Source organism: Xenopus laevis, chromosome 4L (genome assembly GCF_017654675.1).
Source record: "Xenopus laevis strain J_2021 chromosome 4L, Xenopus_laevis_v10.1, whole genome shotgun sequence".
In the NCBI taxonomy this organism is placed as follows: Eukaryota; Metazoa; Chordata; class Amphibia; order Anura; family Pipidae; genus Xenopus; species Xenopus laevis.
Genome location: NC_054377.1, coordinates 152,739,091 through 152,762,244, shown reverse-complemented (window position 1 = coordinate 152,762,244; position 23,154 = coordinate 152,739,091). Strand labels below are relative to the sequence as shown.

At 37.6% G+C, this 23,154-nt stretch overlaps 1 protein-coding gene across 1 annotated transcript in view; it reads left to right on the top strand.

The window, feature by feature from the left end:
* LOC108704036 (sodium- and chloride-dependent GABA transporter 1) overlaps positions 1 to 19,971 on the top strand; it is a 72,005-nt gene extending 52,034 nt beyond the window's left edge. Inside the window, exons 7-15 of the mRNA XM_018240406.2 lie at positions 4,162 to 4,296; positions 4,383 to 4,486; positions 7,309 to 7,433; positions 9,509 to 9,621; positions 14,350 to 14,481; positions 15,230 to 15,332; positions 15,989 to 16,089; positions 18,693 to 18,860; positions 19,121 to 19,971. Coding sequence (XP_018095895.1) covers positions 4,162 to 4,296; positions 4,383 to 4,486; positions 7,309 to 7,433; positions 9,509 to 9,621; positions 14,350 to 14,481; positions 15,230 to 15,332; positions 15,989 to 16,089; positions 18,693 to 18,860; positions 19,121 to 19,225 — 1,086 coding nt within the window. The 3' untranslated portion in view covers positions 19,226 to 19,971. The remainder of the gene's footprint in view (positions 1 to 4,161; positions 4,297 to 4,382; positions 4,487 to 7,308; positions 7,434 to 9,508; positions 9,622 to 14,349; positions 14,482 to 15,229; positions 15,333 to 15,988; positions 16,090 to 18,692; positions 18,861 to 19,120) is intronic.
* Positions 19,972 to 23,154: the final 3,183 nt, after the last annotated feature.

Below are 23,154 nucleotides of genomic sequence, written 5' to 3'. Positions count from 1 at the left end.
CCCATATACATCTCGTGGTTAGCCCAGATTAGGACAATTTCTACAGAATTATTTCAGTTGAGAAATGTTATGATTATACAAAGGAATGGATATTTTCTGTGTATGTGAGGGCAAAATCTATTCCTATAAAGCCCAATCCATGAATATAAGACTGGGAGCTGGAGAAACCACAGCAATGGAATCTGGAATATTGGGTTTTATCAGCAGAGGAACCGACAGTAGAAAGAGCAATTCTGACACTTTTTAGGACGTGTATTGAAAGAGATAATCTGGGAGGATGAAGAACGTTGAAGGTCAGTAGGAGAGACACATGGAGAAACCTTTAAAAGCCCAATGTTCTCCAGCGCGGCACTTCTGAAGGTATAGATGAATGTTAGAACTAAATGTCAGGAGATCAGAGGGACACAACAGTCTGAAAAAATCGTATTATTATGGGGATGCAGTTTGGGTATTCAGAGAGCTTGTTGGGTTGATTCTTCCACTTGGCAGCTCAAGTATTGTCCAATATATAATCATCCTCAATTACATGGTGGAGAATGCAGCAAATTACACAACACTTTTGTATCTGAAAGAGAAGCTGTGGATTAGTCATTCTCACAACCCGAACAAGGCACTGCTAATACAAAGAACACACTGTAATGAGAAATACCTTATACTATAGAGGACCATACTCAGTGAAATATAAAATTTAAAGGGCGTATCATTGATTTATCTTAAATATATATATATATTTGTATATATTTGCTTATTCATATAGGTATAGGATCTGTTAGCCAGATTCCTTAAATCATCTAAAAACAAATTTATACATTAAACCTAACCCTAAACCCAATAGGCTGGTTTTGCTTCCAATAAGGATTAATTATCTCTTAGTTGGGATCAAGTACAAGCGACTGTTTTATTATTACACAGAAAAAGGAAATCAGTTTTATAAATCTGGATTATTTTATTGTAATGGAGTCTATTGGTGACGGCCTTCCCGTAATTCTGAGCTTTCTGGATAACGGGTTTCCGGATAACAGATCCTATACATATACAGTCATATGAAAAAGTTTGGGAACCCCTCTCAGCCTGCATAATAATTTTCTCCACTTTCAACAAAAAAAGATAACAGTGGTATGTCTTTCATTTCCCTGGAACATTTGAGTGCTGACTGCTGAGATTCAGCTGTATGAAATTAAATCAAATGTGAAAAACTGGCTGTGCAAATATTTGGGTACCCTTGTAATTTTGCTAATTTGAATGCATGTAACTGCTAAATATTGATTACTGGCAACACCAAATCGGTTGGATTAGCTCGTTAAGCCTTGAACTTCATAGGCAGGTGTGTCCAATCATGAGAAAAGGTATTTAAGGTGACCAATTGCAAGTTGTGCTTCTGTTTGACTCTCCTCTGAAGAGTGACAGCATGGGATCCTCAAAGCAACTCTCAAAAGATCTGAAAACAAAGATTGTTCAGTATCAGGGTTTAGGGGAAGACAACAAAAAGTTATCTCAGAGGTTTAAACTGTCAGTTCCAACTGTAAGGAATGGAATGAGGAAATGGAAGGCCACAGGCACAGTTGCTGTAAAACCCAGGTCTGGCAGGCCAAGAAAAATCCAGGAGCGACATATGCGGAGGATTGTGAGAATGTTACAGACAAGCCAAAGATCATCTCCAAAGACCTGCAAGAACATCTTGCTGCAGATGCAGGTGTATCTGTACATCGTTCTACAATTCAGCACAATTTGCACAAAGAACATGTGTATGGCAGGGGGATGAGAAGCCCTTTCTGCACTCACACAAACACACTCGCTTGTTCTATGGAAAAGATCATTTACACAACACACAGGCATTTGGGAACAAAGTGCTTTGGACTGATGAGACAAAAATTTAGTTATTTGGTCATAACAAAAAGCGCTTTGCAGGTCAGAAGAAGAACACGGCATTCCAAGAAAAACACCTGCTACCGACTGTCACATTTGGTGGAGGTCCCATCATGCTGTGGGGCTGTGTGGCTAGTTCAGGGGCTGTGGGGCTAGTTCAGGGGCTGTGTGGCTAGTTCAGGGACTACTGGGGCCCTTGTTAAAGTCCAGGGTCGGATGAATTCAACCCAATATCAACAAATTCTTCAGGATAATGTTCAAGCATCAGTCACAAAGTTGAAGTTCCGCTGCAGGGGTCGGATATTCCAACAAGACAATGACCCTAAACTCACTTGGAAATCTACAAAGACATTTATGCAGAGGGACAAGTACAATATTCTGGAGTCCCCCGACTTGAATATCATGGAAAATCTATGGGATGATCTGAAGCAGACTGTCCATGCTCGGCAGCCATCAAATTTAACTGAACTGGAGAGATTTTGTATGGACCAATGGTCAGAAATAGCCACATCCACAATCCAGACACTCATCAAAGTCTATAGGAGGCGTCTAGAGGCTGTTACATTTGTAACTAAGTATTGATGGAATATCTCTGTTGGGGTGCCCAAATTAATGCACCTGTCTAATTTTGTTATGATGCATATTGTATATTTTCTGTAAATCCAATAAACTTTATGTCACTGCTGAAATACTACTGTTTCCATAAGGCAAGTTACATATTAAAAGAACGTTGCTACTTTGAAAGCTCAGCCAATGATAAACAAAACTCCAAAAAATTAAGAGGGGTTCCCAGACTTTTTCATATGACTGTATATACATATATATCTACAGGCATGGGACCTGTTATCCAGAATGCTTGGGACCTGGGGGTTTCTAGATAAAAAATCTTTCTGTAATTTGTATCTTCGCACTATAAGTCTACTAGAAAATCATATAAACATGAAATAAAGCCAATAGGCTGGTTTTGCTTCCAATAAGGATTAATTATATCTTAGTTGGGATCAAGTACAAGTCACTGTTTTATTATTACACAGAAAAGGGAACTTCAGAGCTTTCTGGATAACGGGTTTTCAGATAATGTATCCCTTACCTGTATATATACAGTATATATGGTTATATATTTTATATATGTATATACATATATTTTGTTATTATTCTATACAGTTCGTTTTTTTATTTATATTTAGTTTATTTTTCATAGTATGTAAAACATTAATTTAATGATTAAATAACATTTAGGGGCACATTTACTATGGGTCGAATATCGAGGGTTAATTAACCCTCGATATTCGACCATTGAAGTTAAATCCTTCGACTTCGAATATCGAAGTTGAAGGATTTACCGCAATTCGCTCGATTGAACGATCGAAGGAAAAATCATTTGATCGAACAATTAAATCCTTCTAATCGAACGTTTCGAAGGATTTTAATCCATCGTTCGAACGATTTTCCTTTGATCAGAAATTGCTAGGAAAGTCTATGCGGACCTTCCCCATAGGCTAACATTGGTGCTCGGTAGGTTTTAGGTGACGGAGTAGGTGGTCGAAATTTTTTTTAAAGAGACAGTACTTCGACTATCGAATGGTCAAATAGTCGAACGATTTTTAGTTCGAATCATTCGATTCAAAGTCGAAGTCGCCAAGTCATTCTAATCCTTCACTTGAGCTAAGTAAATGTGCCCCCTAATGTTAAACATATAAATAACTCATTAACCCCAAAATGGTATTTTAATAAGTTTTGCATTTTTTTTTCTCATTGGCTGTGTCTCCTATAAATGTCTGTTCCCTGTAATGTGAGGTTTGCCCATGACTAACTTCCCCCTGGGAGGCACGAAATGCATGGGGTCATTGGAAATGTTGATTCTTTAATGTAATCTACAATAGAAAATACGTTTTTGTACTATTTTTACTTGTGGCGTGTTTGAGAGTTTGGATGCCCCTTGTTTATTTGCTATACAGGGAGCAGACCCCGGGGTCCAGGCTCCCCTTCTTCTATAGTCACATGGAATGATGATTTGGTGCAACCAAGATCTGAGATTTACAGCATGAGTGAGTTGTCTGTAGCAAACGATTGCTGGGGGCTGTAGATATTAATAATAATATGTAAATAAAGGAATAAATGCTTATTATTTTACCCATTTGTTCCTCATTCTCTCAGGCTATTCCAATTTCCTGCCCATCTGCAAAAGGATTCTTGTCTCAGGTTGAACGTTCATTTTCAGTTCAGTCCAAGAATCGCAGCTGTTCCAGCAAAGAGCAGTTCCTTGTTTTTCCATAAATATTTCTTTCTCGGCAGGTGGTCTACTTCTCAGCGACATATCCCTACATCATGCTGGTCATCTTGTTCTTCAGAGGAGTGACCTTGCCGGGAGCCTTGGATGGCATTTTGTTTTATATAACTCCTAAATTCAGCAAGCTCTCGGATTCAGAGGTAATCTACCAACGCCGTGACAAATAACCATAACTAAAAAAGTCACCAAAACCATCAATTCTAACAAAACCTTCCATGTTGTGCAGGTCTGGCTGGATGCAGCCACTCAGATCTTCTTCTCTTACGGTTTGGGACTTGGCTCCTTAATTGCTCTGGGAAGCTACAATCGATTCCACAACAATATATACAGGCAAGTACAGCAGCACATTGAATCCTAATAAAATTCATTGTGGATTAAAACATCAGGATATGAAATTAAATCTGGAATCTTTGGGTACAGGAACAAGAACAGTCTACTCAACATAAATACTCTATAATAAAATACATTATGGATTAAAAAATTGGGATATGAAAGTATATCTGAAAACGTATGGTACAGGAAGAAGTACAGTCTACTCAACATTAATACTCTATAATAAAATACAAGAATGATTTTGTCAATCACAGTTTGCTTCTCAAGCCTATAAGGTGCTGCCCAAGCTAAATGATTTGCTATTAAATAATATCCTATCTACACACAAATAAGGGAAAAGTTTTGCTCACCGTGACCACAAAATTCATACAGAGGCAAGATGTCCTCTGCACTCAACCAACTGTAAATATATATTAAGGACATTAAATTAAAAATACCCCCAAAACAAAACAGGTATTATTTGTCCATATATTCCAAAATATTTAAACTGATCACACTCACCCCTTGTCTGGACAGTCCTACACTCACTCATCTTTGGTCTGGCCAGTCCTAGAGTCACGTAAGTCTAGTCTGGCCAGTCCTACACTCACACATGCCATGGCCTGGCCAGTCCTACACTTACTCACCCCTGGTCTGGCCAGTCCTACACTTACTCACCCCTGGTCTGGCCAGTCCTACACTTACTCACCCCTGGTCTGGACAGTCCTACACTCGCTAACCCTTGGTCTGGCCAGTCCTACAGTCACACTCACCCCTGGTCCGGTCAGTCCTACACTTACTCACTCCTTGTCTGGTCAGTCCTACACTTACTCACTCCTTGTCTGGCCAGTCCTAGACTCACATGTCTAGTCTGGACAGTCCTACACTCACACTCATCCATGGTCTGTCCAGTCCTACACTCACTCACCCATGGCCTGGCCAGTCCTACACTTACTCACCCCTGGTCTGGCCAGTCCTACACTCACTCACCCTTGGTCTGGCCAGTCCTACACCCACACTCACCCCTGGTCTGGTCAGTCCTACACTTACTCACTCCTTGTCTGGCCAGTCCTAGGCTCACATGTCTAGTCTGGACAGTCCTACATTCACACTCACCCATGGCCTGGCCAGTTCTACACTCACTCACCCCTGGTCTGGCTAGTCCTACACTAACTTGTGCCTGGTCTGGCCAGTCTACGATCGCACTCACCCTTGGTCTACCAGTCTTGAACTCACTTACCCCTGGTATGACCAGTCCTACACTAACTAATGCCCTGTCTGGCCAATCCTACACTCACAATCACCCCTGTCTGGCCAGTCCTACACTCACATTCACCCCTGGTCTGCTAGGTTTTAGTTGCCAAATGTTCTCATTCAAGTTTTTTAAGATTTTTTTGATAGATGAATCTAAAAATGTGGAATTTGGAAAACTTTTTTGCTAAGGTAAGTGACGGTGCAGAACGTAACATTTAATTTAGAGAAAAACATAAAAAAATAAGAGCAATGGTAAAATTGTTCCAATATTTTGGAAGAACCTCCTTGATAAATTGTAATGATGTTTGATCAGTGAAGGCCTATTTTGGCATCTCCATTAGTAAGTAATTATAATTTTGGAGGGTTATAAGGAGACGACTGCAGTCCATTTTGGATCATCTTTATTCCTCTCTTGACAGATTTCCTCTCAAATCCTCCCTTATTGGGGGAGGATAAGGTTCAGGATCTACCTCATATTATCTCTGGTACTCGGAGTGTAATTATTTCCTTTAAACAGGTGGTGCTTAAACGTGCATGGCTTTAGGATGGCTGTGGAAAAAAACATTGGTACTGAGGTCACATTTTGGACAAAGACACAAAACTATCAGATTTGCGGTAGGCCTGCCATAGTGGAGAGCAGCTGCCTCTTATTGATGTTTCTCTACTATATCTGAATGTGCCACAATGGCTGCTGCATGAGTGATATCACAAGGGGCAAGATTTACAAAGTGCCAAATACACATGAAAAACCAACATAATTGTCTCCAATTTTATTTAATGGAAACTTGGAATCTGAAGTGTGTGGGGCTGCAAATATACTGTACGGGGTTTTTTATTAAGCTCCGAATACCCGAAATCCGAAAAATTTGGATTTTTCGGACTTAAAAAAAATCAAAATTTTTCGGGATTTATTAAAGTTCGATGGTATAAAAACTTAGAATCCGAAAACCCAGCATCTCAAAGCTCTCAGGGCCCTGTATTAGTCAATGGGGAAGGTCCCAGTGTCTGTGCTGCTGTCAGTACCGATATCCGATGATTTTGGGCTAAAAAGTCAGAAAACGTCGGACTTTTCCTGCAAAGGTCTGAAGTTTGCCCGAACCTATTTTTTTGAATGCTAAATAAGGTCCATTTGGGAATTTGGAGTTGCTCAGATTTTTATCTTAAAAATACTGAGATAAATTCAGAGCTTGATAAATAACCCCCTTAATGTCCGAAATTGCACGTCAATTTTCGTCCATGTCTCAAGGAAGGAAATCAAGTTGATCGCGCTCCAGTAAAATCAAGTAGGCAACAGTCTTGGCTGCCATGTTCCACTGACATGTTCAAGTTTGGCACTTGGTAATTCTTTATCATGCTGTATGATATGGGTACTTTAACACTGGGAGATAAAGTATAACTAAATTCTAGGTGTAGGTGGTTCATCTTCACTACACTAAGCACACTTGGTAACTTCCCCGCATGTGACCCAAGTGCCATCTCCTTTGCAGAAGCTGTTCAAATCTGACAGTCGCCATTATAACACACTTTAGTGCAACCCCCCTGAGATCCATGTCTATGTCCTAATTGGATTTTCCAACCTCTTCCAGGGATTCCATTATTGTCTGCTGCATCAACTCGTGCACAAGCATGTTCGCTGGTTTCGTAATCTTCTCCATTGTTGGCTTCATGGCCCATGTCACCAAGAGACCAATAGAACAAGTCGCTGCCTCAGGTAATGTGCCAACGATGGGTTCCTTGTGAGCTTTTTATATTCTCACAGAGTTTAGGGTTAGGGTGACTGCCCTGGGGAAAGTGATGCCATTAAGTCAACTAGAATTCTATCCATTGCTCAAGACCAACAAGAAGCAGCAGCAAATCGCAGTGCTCAAAGCAAACAGCTTTTTAGGTGTTATAGGTAAAGGTTCAAGAAAAAACATTGTTCATTGTTATATAACTCCACAAAAATAACAGAATTGCCAACACAAAACAACAGTCCCACGTTTCCTCCACATACATATCAGTTTGTGTCATAGATGGTAAATAAAATGCACTTTAGGGATTATGTACAATTGTGCTTGGTGGTAGCGGATCATTTCGTTCTCATTATCCCCTAAGTATCTGCCTGTTGGTTCTGCTATTGTTTAACGCTCTAAAACCAGAAATGACAGTCACAGCAAGAGCTACAGTCTTGTACCTTGTTCTGCCATCAAGTTTAACCCTGTATCCTCAATGTACATGGGAGGTTTATATAAATTGTACTTCACTATTTGAAGTGAAACTCCAGGGAAATTCTCAGGAAGATGCAAATGTTACCTAATGAAAGAAAATGGAATTTCCAAATTTTCATTAATTAAAAATGTTAAATGATTGTAAAGTGAATTGCTACTAAAAGCAGTAACTGTCCGTCCCTTGCAAATCCCTCTACTGCTGTGTCCATAGCTCAAATCTAAGCAAATTCATGGTAAGATCGGAAAAGAATTGTCAAAATACTTGATTCCCATCTTGCACTGAACTCTAACACCCCACTGAATCGCTAATCCCCGCTGTAAATTGCACATTTACTTTATTGTACAAAATTTTACAATAGGCTTAAAATGTTAAGAGAATGCGTATTGGGCCAGATTCAATTCAGTGAGAAAAAGGTTTAATTATGGACGATATCCAATTTGAGATGAAATTCAATTCAGAAAAACATATCACATGGAAACTCTATTGAAGTCTATAGGAAAAAAACTGGAACTCTATTTGGAGAAAGGTATTTCCTCCTTGAATTTAATCTCGCCCATTTGTTTTCAAGAGATAAACTATGAGATACGTTTTTCTCATTGAACTGAATCTGGCACATTATTTGTGAAGCAGAAAGTGCTTGCGAATTGATAAGCCCTGCTGTAAATTGCACATTTGGTTTATTATAAGAAATTTTACAAAATGTTTTACCAGTGTGTAAAGCAAATTGATTGGTAAATCAGTAAAAAATCGTCCAAATACTGAATGTCATTTTGCAATTTACAGCAGAGATTCGAGATTCAGTGGGGTGTTAAAGCTCAGCAGTGCTGTAAATTGCACTTGAATTGCATTTGCTTTATTTTATGAAATTTTAACAAATTTTGCCAGGAAATAGAGAAAATCCTTGGGTAGCTTCTTGGAAATGCAGTCCTTACAAACATTATGGTTCCAAGTACCCCCAAGAAATTTTACAAAATGTTTTACCAGTGTGTAAAGCAAATTGATTGGTAAATCAGAAAAAAATCGTCAAAAAAATCGTCCAAAAAATTTTGCAATTTACAGCAGAGATTCGAGATTCAGTGGGGTGTTAAAGCTCAGCAGTGCTGTAAATTGCACTTGAATTGCATTTGCTTTATTTTATGAAATTTTAACAAATTTTGCCAGGAAATAGAGAAAATCCTTGGGTAGCTTCTTGAAAATGCAGTCCTTACAAACATTATGGTTCCAAGTACCCCCAAGAAATTTTACAAAATGTTTTACCAGTGTGTAAAGCAAATTGATTGGTAAATCAGAAAAAAATCGTCCAAAAACGGAATGTCATTTTGCAATTTACAGCAGAGATTCGAGATTCAGTGGGGTGTTAAAGCTCAGCAGTGCTGTAAATTGCATTTGCTTTATTTTATGAAATTTTAACAAATTTTGCCAGGAAATAGAGAAAATCCTTGGGTAGCTTCTTGGAAATGCAGTCCTTACAAACATTATGGTTCCAAGTACCCCGCCAGACAATAGTGACATCCAACATCCTGATCAACATCAACACCAGGTGGATGAATTTTATATAATTCTTCTCTTATTCTCCAGGTCCTGGGTTGGCATTTTTGGCTTATCCTGAAGCAGTGACGCAACTGCCCATATCTCCGTTGTGGGCTGTGCTTTTCTTTTCTATGTTGTTGATGCTTGGGATTGACAGCCAGGTAACTGACTAGAATTTTGCCTTTGAATTCTTACTCTAAACAAGTTTTTAGTGATTTTGTCTAAACAAAATGTTCCCATTTTTGGCAACGGCCATCTTTGGTAGAAAACTGTTCTTCCAAATAGTACAAGATGCACAGCCGATATTAGATTTTTTTGTTTCTCAAGTAATAGCATCGAAAGGTTCAAGAAAAAGTAAATTTTGAAAAAACATTGATTTGGATTCATTTGTAAATTGAGGCAAAATGTGAGCTCCAAGATTGTAATGCAGTGATTTATTTAGAACTTTCAGAAAACAAGCAATGAATTTTATGGATTGGTTTCCTGGGTGAAGTTGCAGGCGGCCTGATGCTGAGCACTAGACTGTGCCCATTTGTCACATAAATGAAAACTTATTGGCAAAATGAAGAAATGTAGGTCAACTTGTGCCCTCGGCATTTCTCTCAGACTCTAAGATAAATGAAAGAAATTAAATTAGAATAATGACTGTGTTTTATTTCAAAATAATTAATAACATTCAAGACGATGTGTTGAAGTACGTGAAAATAACTCATTAGCAAAACCTATAACCGACATTATTACAGTTTAATAACAAACGACTTTGTGTAAATGAGTAAGGGGAGGGTTGAGAAGCTTCAGAACTGAACCAAATTCTATTTGTCATATTTCTTTGCTCTTTGATTGTTGCCTGAGAAAATAATGAAGAAATAAAAAAAATATATAAATTCACCATCTGAAAGCTGAGTTCATGCAGAAGTCAATTCAAGTTTTTTAAGATGAATTTGAAATTTGGGTAGAATGCGATTCACAAAATAATGCCCATTGACTCCATTTAGTGTGAGGGAAAGACGATTATTGACTTTAATGCATTTGGAGAAAATTTCGTACATTTTTTCCCAGTTTTGCAAATTTTCTGGTGAAGCAAAACAGGCCAGTTTCCCTCATCACTACTTAGCACTAAAGAGATTCCGTTTATTTCATAGAAGCCTAGAATTTGAATTCAGAAAAGTCTCAGTTTGTCCATTTAGTCCACATTAGATGCTCAACTCTTAGGGCAGGACTACATGACGCGATTGGACACGTCGCAATGCAACTAAACGCATGCGTCGTGTCGGATGTTTTACATAAAACGGAAGTGAAGGAGAAATCACATGTTACAACTACATTGATCCGACTGTCGGATGAAAACTAATTTTCAGTGTTATGTGGGTTTTTTTTTAACAAATAAAAAAACAAATAAATACTTAGGGTCAGATTAACTAAAGGTCAAATTTCGAGGGTTAAAAAACCCTGGAATTTGACCCTCGAAGTAAAATCCTTCGAATTCGAATATCGAATTCAAAGGATTTAGCGCAAAAGCTTTGATCGAATAGATTTGAACGATTTTAAGCGATCGATCAACATTTTTTATTCGACCAAAAAAAACTTAGAAAAGTGCTGGGGATGGCCCCCATAGGCTAACATTGGACTTCGGTATCTTTAATCTGGCGAAATATGAAGTCGAAGTTTTTTTTTAAAGAGACAGTACTTCGATTATCCAATGGTCAAATGGTCGAACGATTTTTACTTTGAATCGTTCGATCGAATTCGATCGAATTTGACCAATTCGATGGGCGAAATACCCAAAAAAATTAGGGATGCACGAATCCAGGATTTGGTCCCTCTGCCCAGCCGAACCTAATCTGAATACTAATTTGCATATGCAAATTAGGGGCCGGAGGGAAATTGCATGATTTTTTGCCACAAAACAAGGAAGTAAAAAATGTTTTTCCCTTCCCACCCCTAATTTGCATATGCAAATTAGGGTTCAGATTTGGTTCGGTATTCAGCCGAATCTTTCACGACGGATTCGGGGGTTCGGCCGAATCCAAAAAAGTGGATTCGGTGCATCCCTAAAAAATATACTTCGAAATTCGAATATTTTTTTATTAGAACTATTCACTCGAGCTTAGTAAATCTGCCCCAAAAAGTATTGTAGAAGTGATACCTATATTGGCTAACAATAAAAATACATTGCAAGTTTTCGGAGCAGCAAGGCCCCGTTGTCAGGCAAAATACCATATTATTTTGGCTGACGAAGGGGCCTTAGTGCTCCGAAAGTTTGCAATGTATTTTTATTGTTAGCCAATATAGGTATCACTTCTACAATACTTTTTGTATTTGTTTTTTTATTTTTGCTACTGGCTAACACGGTACCACAGTTTTTATTTTGTGGTTTTTTTTTAACTCTAATAAATTCGAATATACTGACAATCTGAATGGGAGGTTATATAAGGAAAAACTGGAACTTCTAACATTCGATCGAATATGAAAGATACGAAAATAAGAATCAAATATGAATCAAATTCGAAACGAGTTTTCCTCTGAAAAAAAAACTTGAATGTCAGGAAGGCAATTAACATCTTCAAATGGTTCAATGGACCTCTACCATTGACTTGTACATGAACTCGGCAGGTTTTAGGTGTCGAATATTCGAGGTCGAGGTGTGATAAATCTCACATTCAAATTGAAGTTCGTGGTTTAAAATTTGAATTTGTGAGTTTTGAAAAATTAAAAAATTCTAATTCCAATTTACCATCCGAACATTAATAAATCTGCCCCTTAATCCCATACAATTGCTCTACACGTATCCACTTAAATTCTCTTATTTTACCCAACTTTGGGCAGCTCCTTCTTTGTTCATATCTTTCTGTAGACTGGACCTCCTGAGGAAAAACATACTCCATATGGAGTTTCATTAGGGACCTATAGTGTGATAATATAAAGGTCCTCTTTCTGCTATAAAAGTCGTTATTTGTTGTTTTCTTATAGAAAACAATCTGAGGCCAATTTATACATTTTCAAGTTCAAGTTATTTTGAAATGTGCTTTAGGAAAGAAAATCACAATAAAACTTTAAGAAGTCAATTTTTTCTTGATCAGTAGCATATTTATGAAAAAAAGTTCTATCAGAAAAATCTGATCACATTAAGGGGCCCATTTACTAAGTTCAAGTGAAGGAATAGAATAAAAAAAAAACTTGTTTTTTGGCTACTTCGACCATCGAATTGGCTACTTCGACCTTCCACTATGACTTCGACTTCGAATCGAACGATTCAAACTAAAAATTGTTGGAATATTCGACCATTCGATAGTCGAAGTACTGTCTCTTTAAAAAAAAACTTTGACCCCCTAGTTCCACCTAAAACCTACCGAAGTCAATGTTAGCCTATGGGGAAGGTCCCCATAGGCTTTGCAATCTTTTTTTGGTCGAAGAAAAATTGTTCGATCGATGGATTAAAATCTTTCTAATCGAACTATTTGCGGTAAATCCTTCGACTTCAATATTCGAAGTCGAAGGATTTACATTCGACAGTCGAATATCGATATTCGACCCTAGGTAAATCTGCCCCTAAGCTTTGGTAAAAAAAAATTAAATTGCTTTTTCAGTTATGTGAAAATGTAATTGTTTTAATAATATCGAACAATAAAATAACTTGAATATCAAAGCTAGAGGTCCCATTTACTTTTATAGGAGCTCAACAGGTTTTAGATGCAGAATATTTTGATTCAAACTTTTGAGATTTTTCAATTGATACAATTCAAAAACAAAAAAAATTAGAATGTAACTAAAATTCACGTTTTTAATGCATTTTTTAAAAAAAAAAAAATTACGAAGTATTGAGAGGCTGAGCTAACCTTACCCTTCCCATACCTTTGTTCATTCTTTGAAATTTTCATAAATAACATTTGATTTGAGCATACAGGGGTGTTAACCTTGTTATAATTCTTTTGTATTACCGTATATACTCGAGTATAAGCCATCCCGAGTAGAAACCGAGGTACCTTATTTTACCTCCAAAAACTGGGAAAGCTTATTGACTCGAGTATAAGCCTAGGATGAGAAATGCAGCAGCTTCTGGTAAGTTTCAATCAAAAAATTGAGGGTTTCTGCTCCCATTGGAGGTGCCGGCGTCTCGTTTTTGGATGCCGGCGACTATTTTTGGACGCCGGTGAATATTATTGGAGACTATTATTGGACGCCGGCGACTATTCTTGGACGCCGGTGACCGGTTTTGCGCTTGACCCGAGTATAAGCCGAGGTAGAGTTTTTCAGCATATTTTGGGGGCTGAAAAACTCGGCTTATATTCGAGTATATACAGTATGTAATTCTGTATTTGAAATCCTCACAAAAACTTCATATACGCAGTTACCAAAATGTAAAATAATGTTTATAAGAAGACAAGGATTCTATGCACAAAATGCATTAGGCTTGTTTATCATGTCAAAATAAACAATATCAACTCGGTGACAAGAAAATAAAATAAACTCACTTCATTTTTTTTCCTCGACCATTAGCATATTTATGAAAAATCACAGATTGGAATAGCTCAAATGTGTTAATTTGTGGGGGGAAATAACACCTCAGCTGCCACATAAATCACGTGATCCAATGCATTTTTACAAATTCAAAAGTTTAAGAAACTTGGGAATTAGAACAATTTTAATGCCAAATATCTCTCACTGGCTGCCAAATTATTTCATTCAAATTTTCAATTCATTTTTTTTTTTGATTGATATACCTCAAAAATGAAAGTTTCAGAAACTTGAATAAGAAAATGTTGTTTGCAGCTTTTTCTTTCAAAGCAGCGAATACTCCAATTAGTATTATTTTTGTATTATTGGGGATCGACTGGTTGAAATATGCCAGGTATGGCTATTTCTTTTCAATTTCCCATCCTTTTTTTCAGTTTTGTACAGTTGAAGGATTTATTACAGCTCTCGTGGATGAATTCCCAAAGTTGTTGCGCACAAGAAGAGAAATTTTCATTGCAGTGGTTTGCGTGGTTTCCTACTTAGTGGGACTGTCCAACATAACCCAGGTGGGTAGCATCTTGCATCTTATCATCCAGAACTGTGTCCATGTTTTTTTACTCAAAATTCCCCCAGAATTCTAACATAATAGCAGGGGTACAATGTTTCTTAAATCATGTACAATCTACATCACTGTTTTAGTCTATGTGAGTGGCAGCTTCATTTGGTGGAACCCATTTGATTGTGTAGGTGCAATATGCAACGTGTTCCCTGGAAATAACATCTCCTCAAGGCAGATTTTGTTTTCCAGCTATATCCAAGGGCCTCGTGCTCCCTATACTTTGCACCTTCATGGGATTCATAGCAAGCTAAAAGCATGGAATAGATGTAGCATCACTGGGAACTTCACTCATCCGTACATATAAAAGATATGTTGAACTTACAGGTGACCATGTCCCAAATACAATGAGTGGGGCACAGAATCCCTTATTGGTATTTTTATCATGGGTTGAGCTGAAAAGACTTATCACTATCATAACTATTGATTGGAGTTAGAGGACCTGTGGGAGGGTATGGTGGATAACACCCTATTAGTTTCTACCTACGCCCTGAATTTCTTTCTGACCCAGCTTGATAAATATCCATATTATACTGTAAATTCTCGCCTGTCATCTGCAAAGTATTTTTAGACTTTATGCTATCAGTGAATTGAATCAGTTTCACCAAATGGATCAACCTTTGGTTTTTCTGCATATTTTCCTTATTCTTCCTTTACACGGTGCTAGAAATCTAACAGAAGTCTCTGTGTTCATACAGGGTGGAATTTATGTATTCAAATTGTTTGACTACTACTCGGCCAGTGGAATGAGTCTCTTGTTTCTGGTCTTCTTTGAGTGCATCTCCATTTCCTGGTGTTACGGTGAGTCCAGGAGTCATATATCAGAGGATAGAAGATCCCACAGTGGTGAACATCAAAGGAAAAAGTCCATGAGAAAAGAGTCCTGCTGCCCCGGTGTCCTTAAATAGTTATTTTTGTACCTCTAGCCTCTGTCTGTCCATGGGTCAGCAAATAGAAAGGGTGAATATAGTTCAGGAGATCTGTTGTGTGTATTAATCCACCAGGTTTGGTTGAAGGAGCAGGGGCACCAAATCATAACTTTTCCTAGGGCCCATTGGGTCTTTATCCATATGAATGACCCTTTTATATAACAGCTGAGAATAATAATGTTCTTACTCAATGACAAACACAAGAGGAATAAATCATTTGAAAGTTTAATAGTGTTTCACAACGATTTATAAAAGATATAACATCAAATACTTGCTGTAAGGACATTAACATTTCCCTAATTAGATTTCTAACTAAAATCCTTTCCGTCACGCTACAAGAAGGAGAAATCTGTTTATCCTTTCAATTTGATGGAAGCTGTTGGCACTTTATCAAATATACTGAGTATCTCAAGGAGCTGTTGTCTTGTCCTACAGGAACAATAGAATGGTGTGATTGTATGTGATATTTTATAGGTAATGGAACGCCGAGCATTCTAAAACCAATATTCTTTTGAACTCACATTTCAGGTGTTAACAGATTTTACGATAATATTGAGGAAATGGTCGGCTACAGGCCTTGCATCTGGTGGAAACTCTGTTGGACATTTTTCACCCCCATCATCGTGGCAGTAAGTCTATCACAAATGACTTTCTAATACCAAATGGATTAATAGATCTGCCCTTGTAGTGACTGTAACAATAACACAACTCTGGCCTGGGTATGTCCTATGTCCTCTTCCTTCCCCTGGCAACAAATCCAAGAATTTATTTCATATCGACATAGAGGATCTTATGTATTAAATGTGGGGTTAATGGAATGTCAAGTCACTACATGAGTAGCTAATACAACTGACAACTCAAGGTCATAATCTACTATTTACGATCTCCTGCCAATGGAATTACAGGTATGGGACCTGTTACCCCAGAATGCTTAGGACCTGGGGTTTTCTAGATAACAGATATTTTTGTAATTTGGATCTTCATACCTTAAGTCTACCAGACAATCTTGTAAACATGAAATAAATCCAATAGACTGGTTTTGCCTCCAATAAGGATTAATTATATCTTAGTTGGGATTAAGTACAAGCTACTGTTTTACTATAACAGAGAAAAAGGTTAAATTTTTCAAACATTCTGAGTAGTTGGATAAAATGGAGTCTATGGGAGATAGCCATCCCATAATTCAGAGCTTTCTGGATAACAGGCTTCAGGATAACAGATCCCATACCTATACATGACTCACTAAGCAACTGTAAAATACATGCTAATAAATCCGATGCTTTTAACACTCGCATTCTCATCCAAACAATGAGTTTCCTATAGTATGGGATCCATTATCCAGAAAGCTCTGAATTAAGGAATGGCTCCCATAGACTCCATTTTATCTAAATAATCCAAATTTTTAAAAAGGATTTCCTTTTTCTCTGTAATAATAAAACAGTACCTTGTACTTGATCCCAACTAAGATATAATTAATCCTTATTGGAAGCAAAACCAGCCTATTGGCTTTATTTAATGTTTATATAATTTTCTAGTAGACTTAAGGTATGAAGATCCAAATTACAGAAAGATCCATTATCCGGAAAGCCCCTGGTCCCAAGCATTCTGGATAACAGGTCCCTTATCTGTACTATCAACAAACATTTAGGTCACAGCAGAAACAATATTTCCTAACCTTTTCAACCAAGGCTTGAGAAACCGAGCCCAAGACTCTATCTAAAAGCTCAAGAATTATTTACTCAGCCTTTGGCCTTGAGCTTTTATATGGTCATGAAACTCCTTGGTAACTTATAATGTCCTTATATTTTACAAGAGGGGATACAGTTTATATACTGTATGTGTGGGTGTTTTTTCTGTCCTTCATGTGAAAATGTCTAGAAATTATTTGATTCTTAACGTAGACAACAGCCACCTAAGTATTCTGTCCAGGAATGAATTGGATCTGGTGGGTTTTCAGATAAGCCAAACAAGGACATCTTAAAAAACCCAATATGTTTTGCCATCAACATGCTCCTCTCAGGCATTTATACCAAATTCTCTAGGGGGTTATTTATTAAAGGTCGAGTTGTGTTCTCTCAAAAAATTTAGTTTTTCGAGGGTAGACTACAAAGTTTGAATTTTTTGAGATTTATTATTTCTAGAACCTGCTAAAAGCCCAAATCCGAAAACACTACAACCAAAACATGTCGAGGTCATGTATAAGTCAATGGCAGTGGTTCCTTTGTCATTTGAGGATGTTTTTTGCCTTCACAATTATTGGGTTTTTACAGTGATTCTGCTCGAAAACTCAATAAATTAGAGGTTTTCAAGGTTTTTTAGCCTATAAACTCTATAAACTCACGGTCTTCAAGTTTTTTCCTGATTGCATTCCATTTAGTTTTTTATTCGGGTTTTTTTCATAAATAAGCAAACATTCAAGTTATGAGTTTAGTCTAGGGATGCATCAAATCCAATATTTTGGATTCGGCTGAACCCCCCAATCCTTTGTGAAAGATTCGGCCCAATACCGAACCGAATCCTAATTTGCATATGCAAATTAGGGGTGGGAAAGGGAAAACATTTTTAATTCCTTGTTTTGTGTCAAAATGTCACGCGATTTCCCTCCCCACCCCTAATTTGCATATGCAAATTAGGATTCGGAGTCGGTACGGCCGGGCAGAAGGATTCGGCTGAATCCGAATCCTGCTGGAAAAGGCCGAATCCTGTCTGAATCCCGAACCGAATCCTGGATTCGATGTATCCCTAGTTTAGTCGAGGTGTAAAAACACTCTCAAACTGGACCTTTGATAAATAACCCCCTTAATGTAAATTATAAAAAAGAAATAGAATTCAACTCTACATTGGCCTTTCGCATAGCTGGTCATTACTCCCAATGTAAAACAGCTTATTCTCCCTTTTGGCAAATGAATTATCGTCAACGGTTTGCCATTTGCATATTAGAAGTCTTTAGAATTAATAAAATGTCAACGAGTTTCCCTCAGGAAGCAGAAAAAATGTATTTCTGCTCCTCTTAATGGTGCTCGAGCAGCACTTTCCTTAATTTCTTTCTGTGTTAACAACGTAACCTTTTCAACACTGATTTGCCGCTGAATTTCTTTTTGCTGGAGAGAAAATGCAAGTTCTTCTTATAAGCTGAATTGGCAGAGCTGTTTATTAATAAGGGTTGGGAATTCTCAATCAGTTCCCTTTATATTGTCAGATGGATTCATTCCACTTAACGCTTCTCTTTCAGGGCGTCTTCCTTTTCAGTGCCATTCAGATGACTCCTCTGACCATGGGCAGCTACGTTTTCCCATCTTGGGGGCAAGGAGTCGGCTGGTTCATGGCTTTGTCGTCCATGGTGTTAATTCCAGGTTACATGATTTATATGTTTCTGTCTCTTAAAGGCTCATTAAAACAGGTATGTGCCAATATTCTAGTTTAGTTATCATATTGGGTGAGGTCACAATGGGTATTTGAGTGGGTAATGTCACAATGGGACATTGGTTTCAAATAAAGTTGTGCTATGTGCCTGCATTACATGTTGATACTGTTGAGTACCTTTACTATAGTTTTGTGACCATGTACATGCTATACTCCTTGTTCTAAGCCCATTGGTTGTGTACTGTAACAAAAACTTGGCATTTCTTGCTCAATGAATGAATTTGCTCTTTTCTCCAGCGCCTACAAGTCATGATACAACCCACTGAGGAAGTTGTCCGCTCTGAAAATGGGCCAGAACAACTGTCCCAGAGCAATTCCGCAAACAAGGAAGCTTACATATAAAAAATGTTCCGAGTTGTGTTCCAGTGATGCAGTGACGAAGATTTTCCGAAATCAAAATGGTTGATAGGACCACCCATTTACATCTGGAATAAAGAATTTACCTACCTCCAGTGGAAAAAAGGGGACCATCCAACAGAGAGCACAAAGAAAACTAAAAAAAAAAATCTTGGGTTATTTTCTCAATATTTCCGTGGGGTCACCATGGCAAAATGGTATCTGCAGGCGGTTTAGACTGTTAACGTTTTTAATCTTTTCTGCGAGAGTGACATTTGTAAACTGTAGACGTTTTTAAACCTATACTTGGCATGAAGATGTGAGGTTCTCATTTGTATCCACGTAAAAAAAACTGCTCCCCAACACATCATAAGTAGAATCTTGTTTTTAGTCAATATTTGTACGCGTGATATAAAAAATATATATATATATATATACTAAAAAAAAGACTGAGGTTAGCTGTGAAGATATTATAGCAAAAATACATAGTATCTCATATATCTACCAAAAGCACATTTTATGAAGATTTTTTCTTTTTCAGTTTTTTTTTCTTGAAATATATAAAGTTTGTTATGAGCTGCGGAAGCACAAATAGTCGATAATAACAGGAAAATATTACAAGGATGGGCAGTAAATCTGATAAAAGCTTAGAGAATCATTTACTTATTACAGATAATACGCAAAATATCACCACAGTTGATGCAATTAAGAAAGCACATTCCTTTTTTATTATTATTATAATTATTTATAAAGAAAAAGGGCATTGAAATCTTTACGATCCTACAGATCAGGAATTGATTGTAATATGTAGGACTTTGGCACGGACACATATCAGTCCCCAAACAAGTCATTATTTTTTGGTTCACGTCAAGAAAAATTAGGAAACTGGTTGAAACTGCATCAGCGACAGCCAAAAGAGCAAAGATAGGGAAAAATATAAAGCACAAGAATCTACCAGCCTGCTTTTCTGCACTCACGGCTGTACTACAACTACCCGCATCCTCCACCAAAAGAATGTGGAAATAGCAGAAGCTGTAGATGAGCAGGAGCTGGTTGTCAGGAGTCTGTTACTCTTGATGTAACATAACATAAATAACTGTGACAAACCTGCACAAGTTCTCGATAAACTGTGCATAGCAAAATCTGTAAATTAAAGTAGCGCTCTTGTGTGAAAATACGTGTAACCGTGAATGTTTGGTTTTTTGTCTGCCATCTTTTTTTTGTCCGAAGAGTAAAAGAGATATATGTTCTTGCAATAAAGTAATATTCTTAGAATGTCCGCACACAAATTATCGTTGAAAATGTATACGGACAGATATTTGAACTGACTTTGTATTGTTTGGTAAACCCTGTCTCATAATCAGTGTAACATATTCACAGATATCAAATCTGTTTGTAGCTGGAAGCCAAGAACAAGAACATTCCTTCTCTGTATATTTGTATTTATACATATGGGAGGAGGAGGTGCCATATTGATTCCCTTAGACGGTACAGTATGAGGGTATAGCTTATTGTGTGCCCAGAACATTCCTTCTCTGTATATTTGTATTTATACATATGGGAGGAGGTGCCATATTGATTCCCTTAGACAGTACAGTATGAGGGTATAGCTTATTGTGTGCCCAGAACATTCCTTCTCTGTATATTTGTATTTATACATATGGGAGGAGGAGGTGCCATATTGATTCCCTTAGACAGTACAGTATGAGGGTATAGCTTATTGTGTGCCCAGAACATTCCTTCTCTATATATTAGTATTTATACATATGGGAGGATGGAGGTTCCATATTGATTCCCTTAGATAGTACAGTATGAGGGTATAGCTTATTATGTGCCCAGAACATTCCTTCTCTGTATATTTGTATTTATACATATGGGAGGAGGGAGGTGCCATATTGATTCCCTTAGACAGTACAGTATGAGGGTATAGCTTATTGTGTGCCCAGAACATTCCTTCTCTGTATATTTGTATTTATACATATGGGAGAAGGGAGGAGCCATATTGATTCCCTTAGACAGTACAGTATGAGGGTATAGCTTATTGTGTGCCCAGAACATTCCTTCTCTGTATATTTGTATTTATACATATGGGAGGAGGGAGGTGCCATATTGATTCCCTTAGACAGTACAGTATGAGGGTATAGCTTATTGTGTGCCCAGAACATTCCTTCTCTGTATATTTGTATTTATACATATGGGAGGAGGGAGGTGCCATATTGATTCCCTTAGACAGTACAGTATGAGGGTATAGCTTATTGTGTGCCCAGAACATTCCTTCTCTGTATATTTGTATTTATACATATGGGAGGAGGGAGGTTCCATATTGATTCCCTTAGAATGTCCAGTATCTGTTTGTAGCTCTGCATATGGCTTTGCCTGAAAAAACAATATAGCAGCTCCCATTTATGTATAGAGAGTATTGCCTACAACAAACTATGCCTCCTTGTTAAATACCCTAGTTATAAATAAGATATATGTCACTTTAAGTCTTAATCTTCTCAAAAATGTGTGAAAATGGTTCAGTATTGGTACTTTTTTTATTACCACTGTTTTACTGTTCCGTAGACCTTTGTTCTGAGAATCTCCGTATTAAATGTCTGTACGCAACAGATGCAATTTGTAGGAAGCTTCTTTCTTAAAAAAAAAAAAAATCACATTATTTAGCAAAAATAGTGTCGTGGGACCAAATGTGTTTCGATTGTGTTGAACTGTAACTTTTTCGTTGTATCCACCCTGAGAAAACGATATGACGGAATAAGCTTCCCTGCAATAAACTCTCATTGTCAAGACGCAAATAAATGGATCTCTATATATAATATATATCTAATGTAACATATAAATAGTTAGACAATATATATACAGTATATATATATAAATATACACAGAGCCTGTTTAAAATACAAAATATATACAGTATTATTTATCTTTAAAAACTTGCAACCTGTTCTATGGACCAAATGTAATATATTTGTATGACGCATTTTAAATGTCTTTTACTTGTGTCAAACAGTGATCGAAGCACGATTGTCATGTATGTTCTGAAACAAAGAAATCAAATAAATACGATATTAAACACTGTGTTGTGAAAGTGTGTGCTTGGCTGAGACAGTCCCACAGCTTGGCTGAGATGAACCTGTTCAATGGCCTACGGAGGACTCAAGAACCTCCCTTGATGCTAGAGAATAGTTTTATGTGACAGCAAGAGGGGTATTTGCCCTGTTGGTCACCAGATGGTCCTTTTGAGGGGAAATGTAGACAAAAACTCAGGACATATTTTATTGTTGGATAGCTTCAGTATATACCTCAACAGCCCAGAGGAGGTTAGAAAATTCTGATTGATTAGTAATGTTATTTTGGTGACCATCAGGAGAACTCCGGAGGAGCAGAGGTCTATCTCAGGTGGGCCCTTGTGGAAGGTTGGAGGAAAGGATAAAACAGCTGGAATGTGGTACAGATGGCAAACAATCAAATTCTTTGATCGTTATTATTTAGAGACAGTTCTTTTGGTTCCAGTCGTAGTGTAGAAGGTCCTCTAACCTGAACTCTAAGGCCTTCTTCTTCACCCTGACTCTACAACTTTACTGGTGGATCCCACCAATGGGTACTCACACTGTGCATTCATTGGTGGAGCTTCAGGCTGCTATACTCAATAGTCATGAGTTCCTGCTCTGGAGTGACTAAACATGGAATCAAGCTTTCGACTAATAAACCTTATTTTTATGGTCAGCTGAGGGTTCTTTAGATGCGCTCATTAGAACACAATCATGACCTCCATTTATCTTATAGACCATAGGGGAGCATTTCCACATCTATGGAACCTTTTGACCATCCATAGGGCATGCCTACACCTGAAGGGTCTTAAATTAAATAGCAACTGTCAACTATAGGAGAAGGTTAAATGCCTACCTCCCAGCTGCCCAAAATTCTGCAGTTTC